This window comes from Oryzias latipes, chromosome 10 (genome assembly GCF_002234675.1).
Source record: "Oryzias latipes chromosome 10, ASM223467v1".
Classification (NCBI taxonomy): domain Eukaryota; kingdom Metazoa; phylum Chordata; class Actinopteri; order Beloniformes; family Adrianichthyidae; genus Oryzias; species Oryzias latipes.
In genome coordinates, this window is record NC_019868.2 from 11,661,846 (window position 1) to 11,680,646 (window position 18,801).

The 18,801-nt window shown below is 36.9% G+C and overlaps 2 protein-coding genes across 7 annotated transcripts; both read left to right on the forward strand.

The window, feature by feature from the left end:
- Window positions 1-1,230: 1,230 nt before the first annotated feature.
- yif1a (Yip1 interacting factor homolog A, membrane trafficking protein) lies at window positions 1,231-7,694 on the forward strand. Of its 3 annotated transcripts, none has more exons than XM_011479991.3 (9): window positions 1,231-1,321; window positions 1,715-1,768; window positions 2,639-2,883; window positions 3,666-3,770; window positions 5,368-5,446; window positions 5,533-5,590; window positions 5,688-5,843; window positions 6,061-6,154; window positions 7,031-7,694. In XM_011479991.3, the coding sequence occupies exons 2-9, from the start codon at window positions 1,738-1,740 to the stop codon at window positions 7,187-7,189; spliced, it is 927 nt and encodes a 308-aa protein (XP_011478293.1). In that variant the 5' UTR covers window positions 1,231-1,321; window positions 1,715-1,737; the 3' UTR covers window positions 7,190-7,694. The 3 variants fall into 3 exon arrangements, with proteins under 3 accessions (XP_011478293.1, XP_004073186.1, XP_020562131.1); XM_004073138.4 differs by having other exon boundaries at window positions 1,233-1,321; window positions 1,712-1,768; XM_020706472.1 differs by lacking the exon at window positions 1,231-1,321 and adding an exon at window positions 1,334-1,397.
- Window positions 7,695-8,379: 685 nt separating this feature from the next.
- Window positions 8,380-12,950, forward strand: LOC101170028 (forkhead box protein N2). 4 transcript variants are annotated; one of them, XM_020706476.2, is made up of 6 exons: window positions 8,380-9,033; window positions 9,570-10,214; window positions 10,309-10,430; window positions 11,373-11,428; window positions 11,760-11,914; window positions 12,012-12,950. In XM_020706476.2, exons 2-6 carry the CDS (start codon window positions 9,612-9,614, stop codon window positions 12,120-12,122), a joined length of 1,047 nt encoding a protein of 348 aa, XP_020562135.1. In that variant the 5' UTR covers window positions 8,380-9,033; window positions 9,570-9,611; the 3' UTR covers window positions 12,123-12,950. The 4 variants fall into 4 exon arrangements, with proteins under 4 accessions (XP_020562135.1, XP_004073254.1, XP_011478292.1 ...); XM_004073206.3 differs by having other exon boundaries at window positions 8,382-9,029; window positions 11,760-12,950; XM_011479990.2 differs by having other exon boundaries at window positions 8,382-9,029; window positions 9,573-10,214; window positions 11,760-12,950.
- The last annotated feature ends 5,851 nt before the right edge of the window (window positions 12,951-18,801 follow it).

Genomic DNA, 18,801 nt, shown 5'->3' on the forward strand with positions numbered 1-18,801 from the left:
GAGCATGCTGCACTCATGTCCGAACTGCTCTTTAAAACATATGAATCATTCTCACTTTCTTTTACCTGTTCTCTTGGCCACATTTTGCACAAAAGGTGTATACACTCATACTTGATTTCTGTTCATCTGTACAGTCATTCATGTTGGATTTGATAACTTTTTGTATTCGTAGTGATTGAATATTTTCACCATAGATCATATTAAATTTCTAGGAATGTGAGACCTTCCCTCCCATGGCAATAAACTGATTCTACTGTCTACAAGAACACAAGTAAATCTTCAAAGCATCAGATTTTGTTTCCAAACATTTCCTAAATATGACCAAAGTCACTTTTTAATCATAAATCCCAATCCATAAAATTTTAAACAGAATAGTTGGAATCAAGCTAGAAGGCCCCCCAAATATGTTGTGGAACCATTATAAATGTGGCTTCACACAATAAAAGATGTCTTTTCTTTTTCTTATTTAGATTTTTAAAATTGATCACAACTACTCTCTAATATATAACTGCAAATTAGAAATTAACTGCTAAATTATTATGGGATAATTGAAACTTAAAAATAATTAGACAGACAGACAGATTAAAAAAATTAGATAACACTGTCAGAAGTAGCTATGTTATTCTGGTCCTCTTTTCCTAAATGTCTGACAGAAAAAAATGCTATTAAAATGAAAATAAACCTTATTAATGATACAAAATCTAGAATCAACACATTGCTATTGTGAAACGTTTTATTCACAACTGCAAATTCATAAAAGTAAAACTCAACATAAACATCTTTTTAAACTACCTTAAATTATATTCAAAATCTTACAATAAATGAAACATAAAAATGCCAAAGAAAACTCGTATTTAATAGATTTGTTAAAGTTTTCAGATTTATTCCCTCTCAAGCCCTTTTTCTCTCTCTCTCTCTCTTTTGTTTTAATTTTCCTATTTCTCTATATTTTTTTAAATGTAATAGTTAAAATCGTTGATTTGCTCTGAGCTCTTCTGCTGCCGTTCCAACATAATATAATGACTCGGTTGAAGAGGAACATGCCTTGATTGTTTAAACAATTTTTTCCCCCCTATGCTTTATTGAACATAACATTAACGTACAAACTCAACATCAAGGAATCAAATAGAGCATCATCCGTAATAATTAATGCCATCAGTCCAAGCTTATTCAACCACAGTAAGCAACGATTGTTTAAACTATATGATTGAAAAAAACAGAAAAAGCTGTGCCACGCAGGCACCCTGGATTCAACCAATCATAGCAAGTAGGCGGGTCAGCGCGAACACCACGTAGCTAGCTTAAGACGTTAGCAAGGAAGGTAAGGTCTTTATTAAACTTTGTGTTTTTTAAATATGACTTACCTTAGGAAAGTAGAAGTTTATGATTAAAATAAGGTTTGTTAATATTCTATCTGGACTCTCTTGCTTGTCTAATAAACTCCCAACGATGTTAAGATTATTTAACACAGCTAGCTAGCTTGCTAACACAATGCAGCTATTAGTATAAAATACCGTTGAACGATTTTTAGCGTCATAAAATAAGTTTCCGAACTGCGTACTGTTATTATCTTGGAATAATACTACCTCACTGGAAACTTCTGACATAAAAAATGCCATTTGCATAGCTTAAAATGTTGAAGACGTAGTAGTTGAAGCCAAGTGGAATAGAATGTAGCTAATAAATATTATGTCATTGTTTTTGTTTTAAGCAGACCACAGCAGCAGGCATCAGAATATGGACTTGTCACATCACGGATACCGCGCAAGTAAGCTTTTGAAAGGAGACTACATAAAGACAATATATACATTGTTAAGATAGTTTACATTTATGTACACACACTCACTTCTGCTTCCTTCGTCACAAACTTCCTGTATATTTGCTCCCTTTAAAAAAACTACGGCTGAATGCAATGAACTATCATTGGAATCTTTAAATTTGTATTTAACTAGAAGTCAACTTTTCAAAACAGTAATATAGTATAAGGGCTATGTTTTGTTTGTTAACGATGAACACATAACTAACTCCAAAACTTACATTTGAATGTCAAAAATGGTCTCCTCAAACTAAACAAACAATATATTAGGCAGCAACACGATCTGACCTGATGCCTTTTACGTTTTGAGTGAAGAATACATGCCTTAAAACTATACATTTACATTATTTTTCTTTTGAAATACCACAATGACCAAAAACCTCTGTTTTACCCTTATTCATAGAGCAGACTTGTCCAAAGTCCAATTTTTTTCAATTTACAAAAAAAAAAAAAAACAGATGTGAAATTCAGTAAAACATAGACCATTAAGTAAAGACATGATTAAAATTTAGAGGTTTTGCTGATTTAGAGCAAGATCCTTCTGGTTGCCTAATTACATTACTTATTTCTACTAAAACGTCATTGAGCTCAGGGGTGATTTGTTTTTTCTTTTTCAAATTTGGATTTTAGAAAAGCTTTGTGAGATCAGAAATATTCCTGAATAATGTATTTGTGTCTTTTGCAATGAAGACAACATAATGCAGTTAGCAGTTAAACAGACAATGCCTGTAGTTCTGATAGTAGACTTCAGAAGTATTAGCTGTGTTGTTGCAGAAATACTCCATATTTAGTAAATACTTTACTTTGTTGCTTCATCTACAGCCAAACAGAGAGCTCGTCCAGCTCCTCCAACAGGTGATCCTGTCCTGTTTGAAGACACCAGCTCAGCAGCACTTGGACCAAGCAGTCAGGGCTATTATGCCTCTGGCTATAACATGGAAGGACCTCCAAATGACACGCAGGGGGGTCCAGGAATGAACAATCTGTTCGCTGATCCAATGGCTAGTGCAGCAATGATGTACGGCTCCTCCTTAGCCAATCGTGGACAAGAAATTGTAAACAAAGAGGTGAGAAAATACAACATTCAATCGTTGCTCATTTAGAAACTGTATTTGGCTCTGAAATAAAAATGGTGGGTTGCTAATTTGGCCGCTTTCCATAATTTGTAATGTCTAACCGAGGCCTTTATGACTTTTTTTAATTTTTTTTTTACATTTCTGTAGTTTTACTTCCAGTTTTACTTTTTGGGATAAAACGTTAAAATTGTAGTGTAAAATCCCACAAAACTCGACAATGTTGGGGTGTTGGTAAAAAAAAAAAGTAAACTGTTCTAGTTTGATACTTTTCTTCTCATGAATAACCACACCAGAACACATTGTCTTATCACGGGTCATCTCATTCCTGGCCTTTTCTTGGGTCCGTCATTTATTGCCTAAAAGGCGCTTGGAATAAATGAAGGTTTGTTGTCCAAAATGTAGAAATCTACCGTATAATTTTTTTTATGTTTCTTTTTGGCAAATGGACTGTGTAAGGGGTTTAAGCTACAGAAAAACACAGTATTAAGATAAAATTGCTTTGCCACAATCTGTTTAAACTTCTTGTGTTTAAAGTTACAGATATCAAAAAAAAAAAAAGCCAGTAATTTTTTTTTTTTTTTTGGAAGAGTAATTTTTGTTTTGGAAGCTTTTGGGTTTGTCGATTATGTCTAAAAGTTACTGTTTTTGCTAACATTTTGTTCCTCCATTGCATATTTTTTTCAACTCTTTGAAATAACTGTTTCTGCTTTATTTGTTTCATCTGACAAATGCTTAATTCTAATCTGGTAAAGTGATGATGTTTTGCTTTTCAGATCGGCAGATTCATGTCCGTGAACAAACTGAAATACTTCTTTGCAGTGGACACTAGATATGTTCTGAAGAAACTTATGATCCTCATGTTCCCCTACACACACCAGGTAATCTAAGCCTGTCAGACTCTGTTCTACATCAGTTTATGGAAAAATAACAAACATCTGGGACTTCAATTACTATCTCTGGAATGTTTTCCAAAAATGTAATCACACGAGAGGAGTGCAGGAGGAATATTTCTAGTTTTTTTTTTTATCTATCGGGTCTCCACTCTTGTGTAGAAATACTCTGATACAGTAGATGTGAGTTCAGTCAGTCTAAACGGAGGTAAAAGTTGTTTCTTGTTTTCAAAACCACTAAAACCTGTTCCTCAATAGCATGTGAACTAGATCTAAGTGTAAGAGTAAACCTAGCCATGACGTCCAGTTTCTAGATTTGTAGGAAACCAGGAAATACCAAATGTTCAATTATTTTAAAAACACATATAATAGGATGATTACAAAAAGAAAAAAAAGTCCCATTGACTCCTTCCATCTTAAAAAGACAAATTTTACACAAAGTTTTCAAAAATCCATTTGAAGTTTGTATTTTTATTCTCTATTTATGAAAACTTGGCATTAAACTTGTTCTTTTTGATGCTTGTGTGTTTTTATGGACGTGTTTCTTTGACTGGCAGGGGGCTGGACTCAAAACGTTCACTGCTCTATGTCCAGCTCTATCCCTCATTTCCGTCATGTCCCTCATGTTTTCAGTTGGGTGGGGCAAACTTTTTTTCTCACTTTAAACTTCCCAAACCTATGAGTGATGCCAGAGAGGATTGGAATGTGGAGTAATGACCATTACAGTGACATCATTGCAACTATTAGTCCACATTTTTTCAATTCTCTTGAAAGTTATGTAAAGACCCAATTTTTGGTGCTCAGGTGTGCGTCAGGAGTAGAGAAATGAGGGAGAATCAACACTTATGTGCTGCAGCGGGATGCAACTCTAAGAAAATATGTAGATATTGGCTTACATTTTGGACCCAAAAAGCAATGGGGAAGGGAGGCGGGGTTGCTCCACTCCAGTTGTCCTGCTCACAACACAGATGTGAATTTCTGATGAACTACTGCCACTCCGCAGAAACTATTTCCTAGAAAACAACACTTTGTTTTTTTTAAAATTCTGGCAAAAAATGACATAATCATAATTAAAAGACCACTGGGAGCGCTTTCACAACAGCTCTAAAGATGACGATGGTATAACTGCAAGTTTATGCCATGTGGATGTGCACGTGTGTTAATAAGAACTAGTGCACATTCGTGTATTCTGTTGTCTGAATCTTAAATAAAGCTTTAGGCAATTAAACATAACTTTTGAAACGTCTCTTCAAAAGACCGGTTATACTTTTCTTCCACTCCTTTGTCAGCTCAGCTGTTTAACTGTTGTTTTAGCTTTACTTGAGTATTAGTTTATAGTTATGTGATTTTACTAAACTGGGTTCACATTAGTATTTTTTTATAAATTACTCTTCAAATGTCCTTTTTTTTTAAGTGTTCTTCAACCACTGACGGTTGAATTTGCCAGCATTTTTCTTTATTGTGTAAATGCAAAGTGACAGAAAAGGGAAGTTTCAAGGTGTATGTTTCAGTCATCATCATGTTATTTATAGTAGTTTCTGATTACAGATATTAATGCTATTTTTTATTTTTTTTGTCTCCCTAGGACTGGGATGTCCGTTACCATAGAGACACTCCGCTGACCCCAAGACAGGATGTGAACGCACCTGATCTCTACATACCAAGTTAGATTTTTTTTTTCCTAATTCATATTTCTCTGAATCTATCCTGCTGCTTGTTTATGCATTCATCATATTTTTGTATCTTTTAGCTATGGCTTTCATTACCTACATTTTACTTGCTGGAATGGCCCTCGGTATTCAAAAAAGGTACTATAACACCTCATCTACAACAGGACTCGCTTCTATTAAGTTCGTGTCCGAGCAGTTTAACAGGGGCGTGCGTGTCTGTCTACTTTGTGTGAAGGTTCAGTCCTGAGGTTCTTGGATTGTGTGCCAGTACTGCCCTGGTGTGGGTCATCATCGAGGTCTTAATCATGTTGCTAAGTTTGTACCTTCTGACGGTACACAGCGACCTCTCGACCTTTGATCTCATCGCCTACAGTGGATACAAATATGTTGGGTAAGTGAATCAATAAGGCAGATCTCTCACATCAAACATTAAAACACAAAAACTTGCAAGCATACATTTAATGTAGCTTTCCTTTTCAAAAAAGGTTTTGCATACAGAAAGGGAATGTAATAATGTTGGCACTTTATAAGATGACACTTTGAAATTCATTTAGCGTTTATGAAATGATCCATGCTTACTGACCGTGTTTGTTCATGTCTTCCTCCAGGATCATTTTCACCATGACGTGCGGTTTGCTTTTTGGCAGTGATGGCTACTTTGTGGCCCTCGCCTGGTCATCCTTTGCAATAATGTTCTTCATTGTAAGTACTTTTAGGATTATTGACAGAACTGAGACATGATAATCAAAAAAGAGAACAGACCAAAACACCAATTTAAAGACCCTCTATGATTATCTTTTGATCTAAAGCACCCAGTGGTCTTTTAATAATAATTATGCAGTTTTTAGCCAAAAGAATAATAATAAATGTGTTTTCTACATTACAACCATATGCTTTTTTAACAGCTTATTTGTGTCAGTTCCTGATTCACAATGATTTTAGTAAAAAAAAAAAAAAACACAGAAATGCAATTTTACGCTTAGTCTTGTTTATCAATGTCCTGCCATGACAAAAATACCACATTAACATGTTAGAAACACCAAAAACACAATTTTCAGTGGAGCGGATCTTTAAACAAAACATGAAATTATTATTAATTTACAGATTTTTAAAATGGGTTTGTATTCCTGTCGAACAAATTCACACAGACTTGATTCTTGTGTTGTTTTTGTTGTAAAGTTGTAAATCTTTTGTTTTTAAAAACAAAAAGTTTGCCATTAAAAAGCTTAACTTCTCAGCGTTTTAATGAACATTTTGGATTTATTTGTACCAAATAGGTTTTTTTTGAAGGGAGAGTAATTGACCTAATATTGTCACCTTACTTTTGAGTTTCAGGGTAATATATTTTGAGTCTAAATCGAGTGCAGTGAGAGCAAATGGGCTGGCATTTAGTTGCTATGGTGACTGCAGTAGACAACCGTCAGAGACTCAGGAATTCTTCTGCCGTCAGCCAAGAAGACTGGCATGTAGCCCTTTGTAAAACTTTTCTGTTTTGTCTATTAGCTTTTCATCTAAAAGCCATGTGTTTATTTTTACTGTTTCTATCAATAATGTCAATCTATATCTTTTCCTTCAAAGGTTCGATCCCTGAAAATGAAGATTCTCACGTCTGTGTCCTCGGACTCGATGGGAATGGGATCAAGTGCCAAACCTCAAATCCGCATTTACATAACTGTGGCAACTGCAATCTTTCAGCCAATCATTATATACTGGTTAACATCTCATTTGGTCAGGTGACTGTGATGTCATTACTGATTGCCAGAGCAAGAGAACAGAACACAAAAAAGAGGAAGGGAGTACAATTGCCGTTTTCAAGTCTGTCTGTAAACCTGCAACAGCAGTGTGTAATTGTTTTTCAGCTATGCTTGTTCATAATGAAATAATTGTAATTGGAAGGAAGTGTGGCACATTTGAGTGCGTCTGCATTGACTCATTAGTAATTCAGTCAAATGATTTTGTCCAACTATCATTGAGCACACAAGGCTTTCAGTGATGGATCTGCTTCATTATTACAACTAGTTTCTATTTAAGCTCAGACATGCTTTACAGTGTTTACTTCACAGTGTACACTGCACATGGACAGAAGCTCAAGTGCAGTTTCTTGATTTAAAAGTGTTGCTGGATCCCCTCTTTTCTTTATTCATCCTGAATTTTATTTATCTAAAATTTGACTAAGCATGACAATGTTTGAAGTTTTATAGAATAATCAATAAACGAGCTGTGGTTATGCTTTTATATGCTTCCCATGTTCAACATCTTCTGCAGTTATTTCATGAATGTTTTACAGTACTTATATCTAGAGAAAATGCAATACGTATCTTTACAAATGTTAGTAAAAAAGAAGCAATAGGCTAACCTGTGGTATTAGTAAGAACATAAGAAGAATTGGTAAAAACATAAATGATTACCATTACTATTGTCAAAATTTTGCAGGATCAATTCAGTTTGATTCACTAGAGCCTGGATCACTTCGGATCACAATTTTTTTGTCAATTTCCATCAGCTCAATTGGATTCAATTTTGAATTTACATGGTTTAACGATTTAGACATTTGTATGCAAATACATGAATAATCTATGTTTTGAATATATTAATTTTAAGCTGATACAGTATGCATACTGTAAATACTATTAGGGAAAGAATAAACCAATGAGATTGTTCACCATACAATGTTACATGATTTCTCAACAGGAGAAGCTCAAACAAAAAAAAAAGAGCAGATCATTAACATTGTAGAGGCTTTAACCCTTGTGCTATCTTAGATGGCCCCACCCTTACATTGACGTGTAATTCCTACCACGATAAAGGTGGAAAGATTTCATATAATTCATGGACACCATTGAGGTTCACGAATCATTGAAGAAAAAAGTTTTAGAGCACTGTCTAGTGGGTCTAGATGACCCAACGTTAAAGTGCCTAGGATAGCACAAGGGTTACATTGACTCACTACAAAAATAAATGTCCTGTCTCTCCTGTAGGGCGTTTCAGTTTAGCCACTAGGTGGAGCTCGCAATATAGCATTACACTTCATTCCAGAAAGATTCAGATTGAGTCATCGAATTGATCTACCCAGCCCTGGTGTTTACACAAGCATCTCAAGTGTTTTTGGTTGTTTTAATATGTATTAATTTAAATTTTTAGGAAACTGTTATTAAACTTTGTCAGCTGAGAAAAGACACAAAGCCGAAAATTTAGCACTGACAGTTACAGAGCATGTTAATGTTAAAATATAAACAGTTTACTCATGAAAGTATTTCTCTACATTATATGGCATTTAAGTAGTGAGCATTGTAGACCTATGACAGTACATTTATGTGTGAATATAGGTTAATTGTATGTAAGTATTATACATAATTAGGAATATTTTTTTTTTTATAAAAAGCACCCTCTTCTCTTGCCTTTGCGAGACTGCGCTCGGGAGCGCGCTCCACGCTTAGCGTCCTTTTGGTTACCGTGGAAACCACGGACAGCAGCAGTAGCAGCCAGACGAGATCGAGCGTGTTTTACTTTTCACATCAGGATTTCTCCTTTTATTTTCGCAGCAGCGTATTCTGGACGTGCGAGGAGAGCTGATCGTGTAGGTAATCTGCAGTCTGATTAAAATAATAATTAAAAAAAAATGTTTAAATTCTTTTATTTTGTTAAGCCACGAGGTCACCTGTGGAACCAAAACGCGTCTTTCCTGAATAGCCAAATGAAACTTAATATTGCTTCGCCATTTGCCCGCTGACGTGCTTTGTTAAACCATGTGCCCGCGTGCTAATAACACTCAGTTATAAATCTGTCTTGGCATTCAGTATGAAGTTAAAAGAGACGCCTTTTTGTGAGATGTTGCACCTGTTTGAGGTGGAAAATGGAAATGAGGACTTTGAACTGCATGCTCAGCAGAGGGGAACGACTGGAAAACATGTCACTGAAGCTGCTAAATCAATAATGTCTGCTGCCTTTTTGCATCAAAACTATAATTTATTAGGTTAAATAAAAAGGTCTTGTTCCATATTTTGCTTTAAAAAGCACTTCAAAGTTTTGTAAATGAGAAATTCCTAGATGAACCCCTCACTAGTTCTTTTAGAGGATTTTAGTCCAACTTTTGAGGAGATCTGTTTTCATCTTTCAGCAGCCATCCAGCTGGATGACAAAGGACATTTCCTCTTGAGAGATGGAGAGCACCTCTCACACACTGCCATCCTTGTCCCGGTATCCCACCACTCTGGGAGGGTCTCTCCCCTTTTCCTCTTTAACCCTCACAAATGGCTGCATGTCCCTCCCTCTTTCACCCATCTCTTTCCCTCCATCCCCTACCTCGCTTTCACCTGGGTCTCCACACTCATCCTCCCCTCTTTCACTCGGCACCACGTCTCACATCCCCGAAGGACAAAACGCACAAGTCGTCAGTCAGGACGCCACACCTGACCAAGATGACCTGACCTGTCTCAGCTGGCTGCATCAGAGGAACAACCTGCTCCCATTGCAGCCCCTCGCCAAAATGATGCCTCTGCCCCAGCAGGAGAGCTGCACACCTGCCGAGCCTCCTCCACCTCCTCCTCCTGCCTCATCAAAGCCACCGTATTCCTTCAGCAGTCTGATCTTCATGGCAATAGAAGATTCTCCACACAAAAAGCTGCCCGTGAAGGACATCTATGAATGGATTGTGAAGAACTTCCCGTACTACAGGTCAGCCAGCGGAGGCTGGAGGAACTCTGTCAGACACAACCTTTCCCTCAGCAAGAGCTTCCGTCGCATTCAGAGGGACAGAACTCAGGTAACGATGCAAAATCTAATCTAAATAAATCAATAACTGTCATGGCTGCCACGACAACTGTTTGGATATCTCTGCCTGTGTTTGTGTGTTGCAGTCGGTGGGGAAGGGGTCGTTCTGGTGTGTATGTCCTGAGTATCGTCCTGCACTGCTGAAGGTGTTGAAGAAGACCCACAGCTTCCACAGTACCAGCAACAATCTGATAAATAAGCCAGCACTGTGAGTAGATTTATTTTCTATGCAGTTACACTTTCTCCAATTAAAACATAAACACATAAATATTTTGGGTTTTTTTTCCTCCAAGAATTTTAATAGCCTTTCAGAATTCTAAAACCTTCCAAAATCTAGAATTAGGCTCGAAAGTACACGTAAAAAACAATGTAAAAAATTGAAAATGCAATAAAATGTATACAAGGATTGTGGTAGCAACAAATATAATAGCTCAAACTATTAAATATTGATCAATTGATTGATTGATCTTTACTTGGAAAATAAGCTATTCATTCACCAATGCCATGAGTGGATTATCTTTTTTAAGTAGTTCTTGTATTTTTAAAAAAACATTTAGTGTCTTGTCTTGTTTTAAAGGAAAACTCTGCATTACATCACTAGATATGTAAAATATCTTCTCAACTAAATACAATTTGCTTTGAAAGTAAATTGAAAAATAAACAGACACTAAATTGAAGCAAATGGTAGACGGTAATGAAATTGTGAAGTTGTGAATCAAACTGATAAACTGGTTTATTTGGTGTGAAAGCAGCCTTCGTGAATCAAATTCTTTTTTTTCAGGGTTATTGAACATTTTTGCCGTGCAGTTAGAATCATCGGGTTGTAAAATGTTCTGGCTTCTCCCTTTTGGGGGTCGTCCCAGCGATTCATCCATCTGTCTCTAGTTTAATATTCCAGGAAAATCGTACTCATCTGTTTTTGAGCTGAAATCTAGCATCTTTCAGGTTGATGTTTAAGAGGGAAAACTACTTTAAGATTTGAACAATAGAAATGACTAAAGGAAGAATCTTACAGTTTATAAAACACTTTATAAATGAACAATTGATGGTTTTTTACCATAGCTTTCTTTTTTTTACCTTTGTAAGCTACTGAGTAGGGCAAAACTACAGCATTTGTAAGTGTCTGACTGTCTTGTCATGTTTTATGCAGGTTGGAAGGAGCTGACTATGAAGTGCCTGCAGTGTGCGACATGGTGGAAATCTCAGGTCAGTGTGAGGTTCAGGGCTCATGTTCCTTCTTAGGGTTTGCAAAAATAAATGTCTGACTTTGTGCAAGTCTCTGTTTTGCTGGATTTCTTGCTCTTCGGCCCAGTAGTTCTCACTTCTCCTAAGTGAAAGCCTCCCCAACATTCCTGTGTTTGTGTTCTGTTGGCATGGGAACCACCGTCTATTACCTTGGTAACTGAAGACTAGCCTAGCTGCTTCTTTTTCGCACAGGTTCCTTCAGTTTTATGATTTAAACACTAAACTCTCATGTGTTAGCTCATGAAACAGTTTTGTTATCCGAAATTAAGTTTGATATTTTGTTTTTTTGCAGATTCTCTTTCTCAGACTTTGCTCCTCTCCTCCTCTTCCTCATCCCAAATCCTCATCACTGATAACCCAGATTTTGTCGAAAACCAGCCGTGCCCTCTGACCCCAGATCACGAGGAACTTGTCGCCATGGAGTCGGATGAATACCAGCAAGAGGAGGTCAGCAGAGAAATGGAGAAAGACCCACTGTCTGACAGCGGATACATTGAGTTGCATTATTACCAGTCTAATGAGTTCCAGTACTTTGTGCTGCCAGGCGACTCTGAGCTGGATCTGGAAACTGTGGAGATCCTTCAGCTGGATGCTGAAGCTCAAGAGGCTGCTGGATCCCTGCTGGACCTGGCAGGTGGTGGCTACTAGCTCATAGCTCCCTTTTGCAATAACTTAAAAACACTGTTAACAGAAATATTTACACTGCCCCGGGAATTATGTATTGCCGTGTGACACTTTTTAACGATATTGGTCTGTAGATGGACTAAGATGGAGGTAACAGCAGTTCTCCTCTGGTATTCAGCCACTTTCAGTGCACAACACAGCATATCATGTATTTCCTTTTGTAAGGGATGCCACATGTGTAAGAAGCATGCATTTGATGGATCAGGACTGAGTATGTGGTTAATATGCTCATGAACAATTTATCATAGCAAAACCTTTTTTTCTTTTCTTATCGTGCTATTTAATTCCAAAATCTAAAAGTATTTATACAGTAAATGTATTGAAGTTTTAGGATGATCCACTTTATTCTCAGGGGAGGCAAAAATCCTTCACTCTCAAACTAGCTTTAATCTTAAACCATATTTACTGAGTATATTTTGATTTTAAGTAGAAAATGCACTGAAGTGATTTAGTTGCACTTATACTTTCATTTTATTTAGGCCTTTATTTTAGCTAACAGTAACATAATTAGTAATAATTGTAATTCTGTTCATCTTTATGCTAGTTTCCTTCTCTATGTGTTTTTTATTCCTTAGATTGTATTTGCTTGAGTTGAAACTCCTAAAATATGTTTTTTTTTCATGTTACAAAGTCCCAGTCTCATGTCATTAGTCAATCAGAAAGCCAAGTATATCATCTTTTAGGGCATGTCAGTAGTAAATTAACAATTTGACCATATTTAATTAGACAAATTCACTGCCATCCAATTAAGCATTTTGTATTTCAAGGTGCATTAAAGTTCTGTTCATGAATTACTTCACATGATTTCTTATTTTTTGATTTAACACAATGAGTTGCTGCTCTTTTGAATTAAAATCTTTTTTGTTTGTTTATTTCAAACACTTCCAACAATAAAAATAATAGAGTATTTAAAAAGCATTATGTCTACTATTTTAACATAAAAAAGGACAACTTGTGGATAAAAGAGAGAGGATTAAAAAAGTATGTCTTTGTCACCCTTCTGATTGGTTTGAAAACATAATATAAGTAAAAGTATGTTAAAGGTGATTAAAACTGAGAGAAAAATTACAATTTGTGAAAAGAAATACAGATACTACTTTCAATACAGATAAAGATAAAAGTATGCACTAAAATTTTCTTTTACATATTATTTATTGTTTTTTCTAGATTATTAGAATAACAATTTTAGTTAGTTTTCTGTACTATTACTTTTTTTGTATTATAAAAATCAAATCCATTCATTAAAAGTGGGATGTATGTAAGTCTTCCTAGTTAACTTGTCACAAGAACTGGCAGACGGCTGGCTCCAAATGCAGCAGGTTTATAGTGCTCATAAACCTAAAGTTTATAAAGCTAAGGTTGTGTCCGCATTAAACCCCTATTAAATGCATCTAACCCCTAACTACTAAAAAACTATCTAGTGCGGCACTATATAGTGCCCTAAATTTTAAAAACAATTTGGACACTGTGCTCACTACTTTTTCTTTTTTTTTTTTAATGGCTGATATGACATCGATTTCACGAAGTTAAAATCTAATTTTTCTGAGCGCTTTGTGACGATTATTTATGAGTCCATTGTCTTCTGAAGATAAAAACGTTGATGGTGTATTTAAAAATAACTTTAAATACATTTTTTGGTAAAAACTGTTCGGACGAAAGGCATTGTTGTCTATATTCGCTGATCTAGTGAGCATCAATGAAAGAAATATGAGCAGGAGGCACTTCAGGCTGATGAAGATTGGTTGTTTTCTGAAAAAAGTATTGAGCAGGAGCGTCACATTAGACAAGAGAGTCGAAAGGAAATCAGAGAACTTGAGGAGAAGATCCAGAATGTCCCTCAAGGGTGAAAAGAAACCAAGCCACTCAGAGGGTTACAAGGCAGTTTTAAAAGAGACAGAAATGGTCACAAAACAACTGCTTGAAATCAACAATCTAAATTTACACATGGAAGATCAAATTGGAAACCAAAAGGAGAAAAGAGAAAATCTTGAAATTCAGTTGGTAGAGATGGTCTTTCTGTCCAACTTAGCTACCAATAGAATCAGCAACCAAGCAGAGACAATTGTGTGTGCAGCTCAACAGAAGACATCAACACAGATGGAATTTGATAGACCTGAAAGTGCCTCTGGATTGAACCAAATGACAGACTCTACTTGTTTTGAATCACCAAAAAGTATTTTTACTATTGGAGCTGCACCTAAGAAAACAACCAATAGGAGAGGAAAACATAAGACCATTTGCCCTAAAGCAAAGCCGGACGCCTCTTCTCAACTGCTGGACACACTGAAAGTGAATCCGTCACATCAGTTCAGTTGGGTTCAATCAGAAGAATACGCCGTTAAAGTCAGCCGCAATGCATGCGGGTAAACATAGGTGTAAATATTAGATAACATTAGCTAGTGGGAAAATGACTATTATAGTAGATAAACATTGATTAGACTCACATAAAATTCAATTTTATGAAGTAGGTAGGATTAAACCATTTTTAAAGGTCTGACAGCTTTATTAAATGAATTTATATTAAATTATTGAATATTAAAAAATGTTAATGTTTTTTACTAAACAAATGTAAGTTGTCATTAATTTGATTTAAAGAATATTTTTTATTTGGAAGTAGAGAACCAAGTCTATTTGTACATATTTCTTTTCCTTATTAATGTTGTAGTTTCTCAACCTTCCAATTAACAATAAATATTCTTTTTTAACTGCTCTGTATTAATTTAGTTGGTTTATTTCTGTTTGACTTGTCCTTTGTTCAGTTACTCTTGATCTTTGTTTTGAAAAGTACAAATATAACAATTAAGAAAATAGATTTACACTGACCAAAAGTATAAACGCAACACTTTTGTTATTGCTCCCATTTTTTATGGTATGAACTCAAAGATGTGAAACATTTTAAACATACACAAAATAACCAGCTCTCTGAAATATTGTTCACAAATCTGTCTAAATTTGTGATAGTGAGCACTTCTCCTTTGCCAAGACAATCCATCCCACCTCGCAAGATGCTGATTAGATAGCATGATTATTGCACAGGTGTGCCTTAGACTGGCCACAAGAAAAGGCCACTCTGAAATCTTCAGTTGTATCACACAGCACAATGCCACAGATGTCGCAAGTTTTGAGGGAGCGTGCAATTGGCATGCTGATAGCAGGAATATCCACCAGAGCTGTTGCTAGGGAATTGAATGTCCATTTCTCCCCATAAGCCGTCTCCAAAGGCGTTTCCGCGAATTTGGCAGCACATCCAACTGGCCTCACAACCGCAGACTACGTGTAACCACACCAGCCCTAGACCTCCACATCCAGCATGTCCACCTCCAAGATCGTCTGAGACCAGCCACTCGGACAGCTGCTGAAACAATCGGTTTGCATAACCACAGAATGTCTGCACAAACTGTCAGAAACCGTCTCAGGGAAGCTCATCTGCATGCTCGTCGTCCTCATCGAGGTCTTGACCTCACTCCAGTTCGTCGTCGTAACCGACTTGAGTGGGCAAATGCTCACATGCGATGGCGTCTGGCACGTTGGAGAGGTGTTCTCTTCATGGATGAATCCCGGTTTACACTGTTCAGGGCAGATGGCAGACAGCGTGTGTGGCCTCGTGTGGGTGAGCGATTTTCTAATGTCAATGTTGTGGACCGAGTAGCCCATGGTGGTGGTGGGGTTATGGTATGGGCAGGCATATGGTATGGGTGACGAACACAGGTGCATTTCATTGATGGCATTTTGAATGCACAGAGATACCGTGACGAGATCCTGGGGCCCATTGTTGTGCCGTACATCCAACAACATCACCTCATGTTGCAGAATGATAATGCACGGCCCCATGTTGCAAGGATCTGTACACAATTCTTGGAAGCTGAAAACATCCCAGTTCTTGCATGGCCAGCAGACTCACCGGACATGTCACCCATTGAGCATGTTTGGGATGCTCTGGATCGGCGTATACGACAGCGTGTTCCAGTTCCTGCCAATATCCAGCAACTTCGCACAGCCATTGAAGAAGAGTGGACCAACATTCCACAGGCCACAATAGACAACCTGATCAACTCTATGCCAAGGAGATGTATTGCACTTCATGAGGCAAATGGTGGTCACACCAGATACTGACTGGTTGTCTGAGTTCCCTGACCCCCTCAATAAAACAAAACTGAAGATTTCAGAGTAGCCTTTTCTTGTGGCCAGTATAAGGCACGCCTGTGCAATAATCATGCTGTCTAATCAGCATCTTGATATGGCACACCTGTGAGGTGGGATGGATTGTCTTGGCAAAGGAGAAGTGCTCACTATCACAGATTTAGACAGATTTGTGAACAATATTTAAGAGAACTGGTTGTTTTGTTTATGTGGAAAATGTTTCACATCTTTGAGTTCATACCATAAAAAATGGGAGCAATAACAAAAGTGTTGCGTTTATATTTTCGGTCAGTGTATATACAAATATGTTAGGATATTTTGTCTTTGGCAAAACAAATAAAAATATAGACTCATAAATATATCTACATACAGAGATTGCTTTACAGAGAAATATAGTGACACGTGAAATATCAAAAATACATAGAGAGATTAAGTTGTCAAACAAAATTTGAAAAGAGATTTATAGACAAACATACAAATATATATACAGAGCCTTCAGTAAACCAACTTTAAAGGTGTGGAGGGGTCTTGGAGCTTGAGTGGTCCTAAGAGCAAAGATGTCTGGGGCTAATGCCCCTGCTGTAGTCACCCATAGCAGACAGGTCCTAAGTGACGAGCCAGACCAAGAGCGGTTCAAAGATCCTTCATCCCTTTCAATCTATGCTGCCTACGTAAAAAGGGATGAATGTGTAACATGAAGAAAAAAAAAATACCTGTGAGGGATCAGCAATAAATGGCAGCTAGGCCATTTATTGCAAGTATTGCACCAACAAACAGGGATAATAAAACATGGACACAAATGAAGGGGGATTTGTAAATAACAAAATAAGGGAGCCTGGCTATTTCAAAAACAAAAGTGAAATATCACACAAACAAGAGCAAACCAAAATGAACCTGAAATGTAGAAAGACAAAAGAGAAGCTCAACACCAGGAGAGCTCAGAAGGTGCTGCTGCAAACTGGTTTAGGCATCAGTTGAAGGCCTGAGCAGGAGGTTGAGAGGAACCAGGGACACAGAGTTGGGCTCATGTCTATGCACAGTCCAGACACTGAAACTCAAGACCTCTAGAGGGGTTGGACTTCCTATTATTATTGAGGTGCTCATATTGGGAGGCAGCAGGCTGATGTGGGCTAACCTGTGAGAATTAAATAATTTTAGACCTCTTTAAGTGTTAATCGCATTAATCAAATCAAATTCTATTGTGTAGCAGTTTTACAACGCAACCTACTCAACAGGCTTTACATAATAACATAATCAAAGTTAAAAACAATAGGACAAGACATTACACAAATATTTTGTTTAAAACACACACATGGCCACCCCCCCCCCCAACACACACATACAGACACATCCATTGATAAGAAAAATGTTAAAATGATGCAATGTAGAAATGTGGCTTTGTACTGAAGTGGGGAAACGATATATTGGGGACATATCCACATCAGTGACCCCCAACTCAATTTCTCAGAATATACAAGCACAGGAGCCCCCAGAGCTAAACAAAGAGCCAGACCTGGGAGATCCCATTGCAGTGACCCCGTTCACTGAGAAGGGTCAGTCACTGATGTGGAGGATCCCTCTGAGGAAAACACTGGAGTTACAACTAAAATGTAAAAAGACTAAAAAAATTAAAATAGAATTATGAACAAATAAGTACATAAATAAACCTTATTAGACAGGTATAAAATGGTAAATGTGAATAAAGAAATGAAAAATAAAGAAATGTGTTCCCGCCCCCTGGTCCTCGTCTGCATGCCTGCGGTCCGGCTGAATTTCGCAGCAGTTAAAGGTTCAATATCTTTCTCATGGGACGACCAGAGAGCAGGGCATTACAATAATCTAATCTGCTGGAAATAAAAGCATTCATTAGCACCTCTGTGCTGGCAAGAGAGTGAAATGACAATATTTTTAAGATGATAAAATCCTGTTTTTGTTAAATTTTTAATTTCTGGAACAAAATCATCTCAGAGTCAAAAATAACGCTCATTTTTTCACACACTGAGAAGTTTTATAATTTTTTAGTTTAGATAAAACAATCTCTCTCTTGTCTTCAGCACAGATCACTAAAGCCTCTGTTTTGTCCTGGTGGAGCTGTAGGAAGTGCTCTGCCATCCATGACCTAATGTCTAAAATGCATTTTAAGAGTATGTTGACTGACTCTTCGTCATCAGGAGACAAAGCGATGTAGAGATGAGTGTCATTAGCATAGCTATGAAAAAAATCCCCATGCCTCCTGATGACGTCCCCAAGTGGCAACAAATATAGATTATTTACCAGCTGGACATAAAGAATACAGTGTTACAGACCATGTGTCAAATCAACTTGTGCTAGTAAATGCACAAAAATACTGATTTAGATTTAGAGCATTAAATCATACGATCAAACAAGGATATGATTTGAAAAATTTTAAAACCACGACGAAGTATCTATTTACAAAACTCCACCAAATAATGATTACTGCTGGCACAAGAATTTGTCAAGATACAATTGATCAGTCACTGATATTGCAA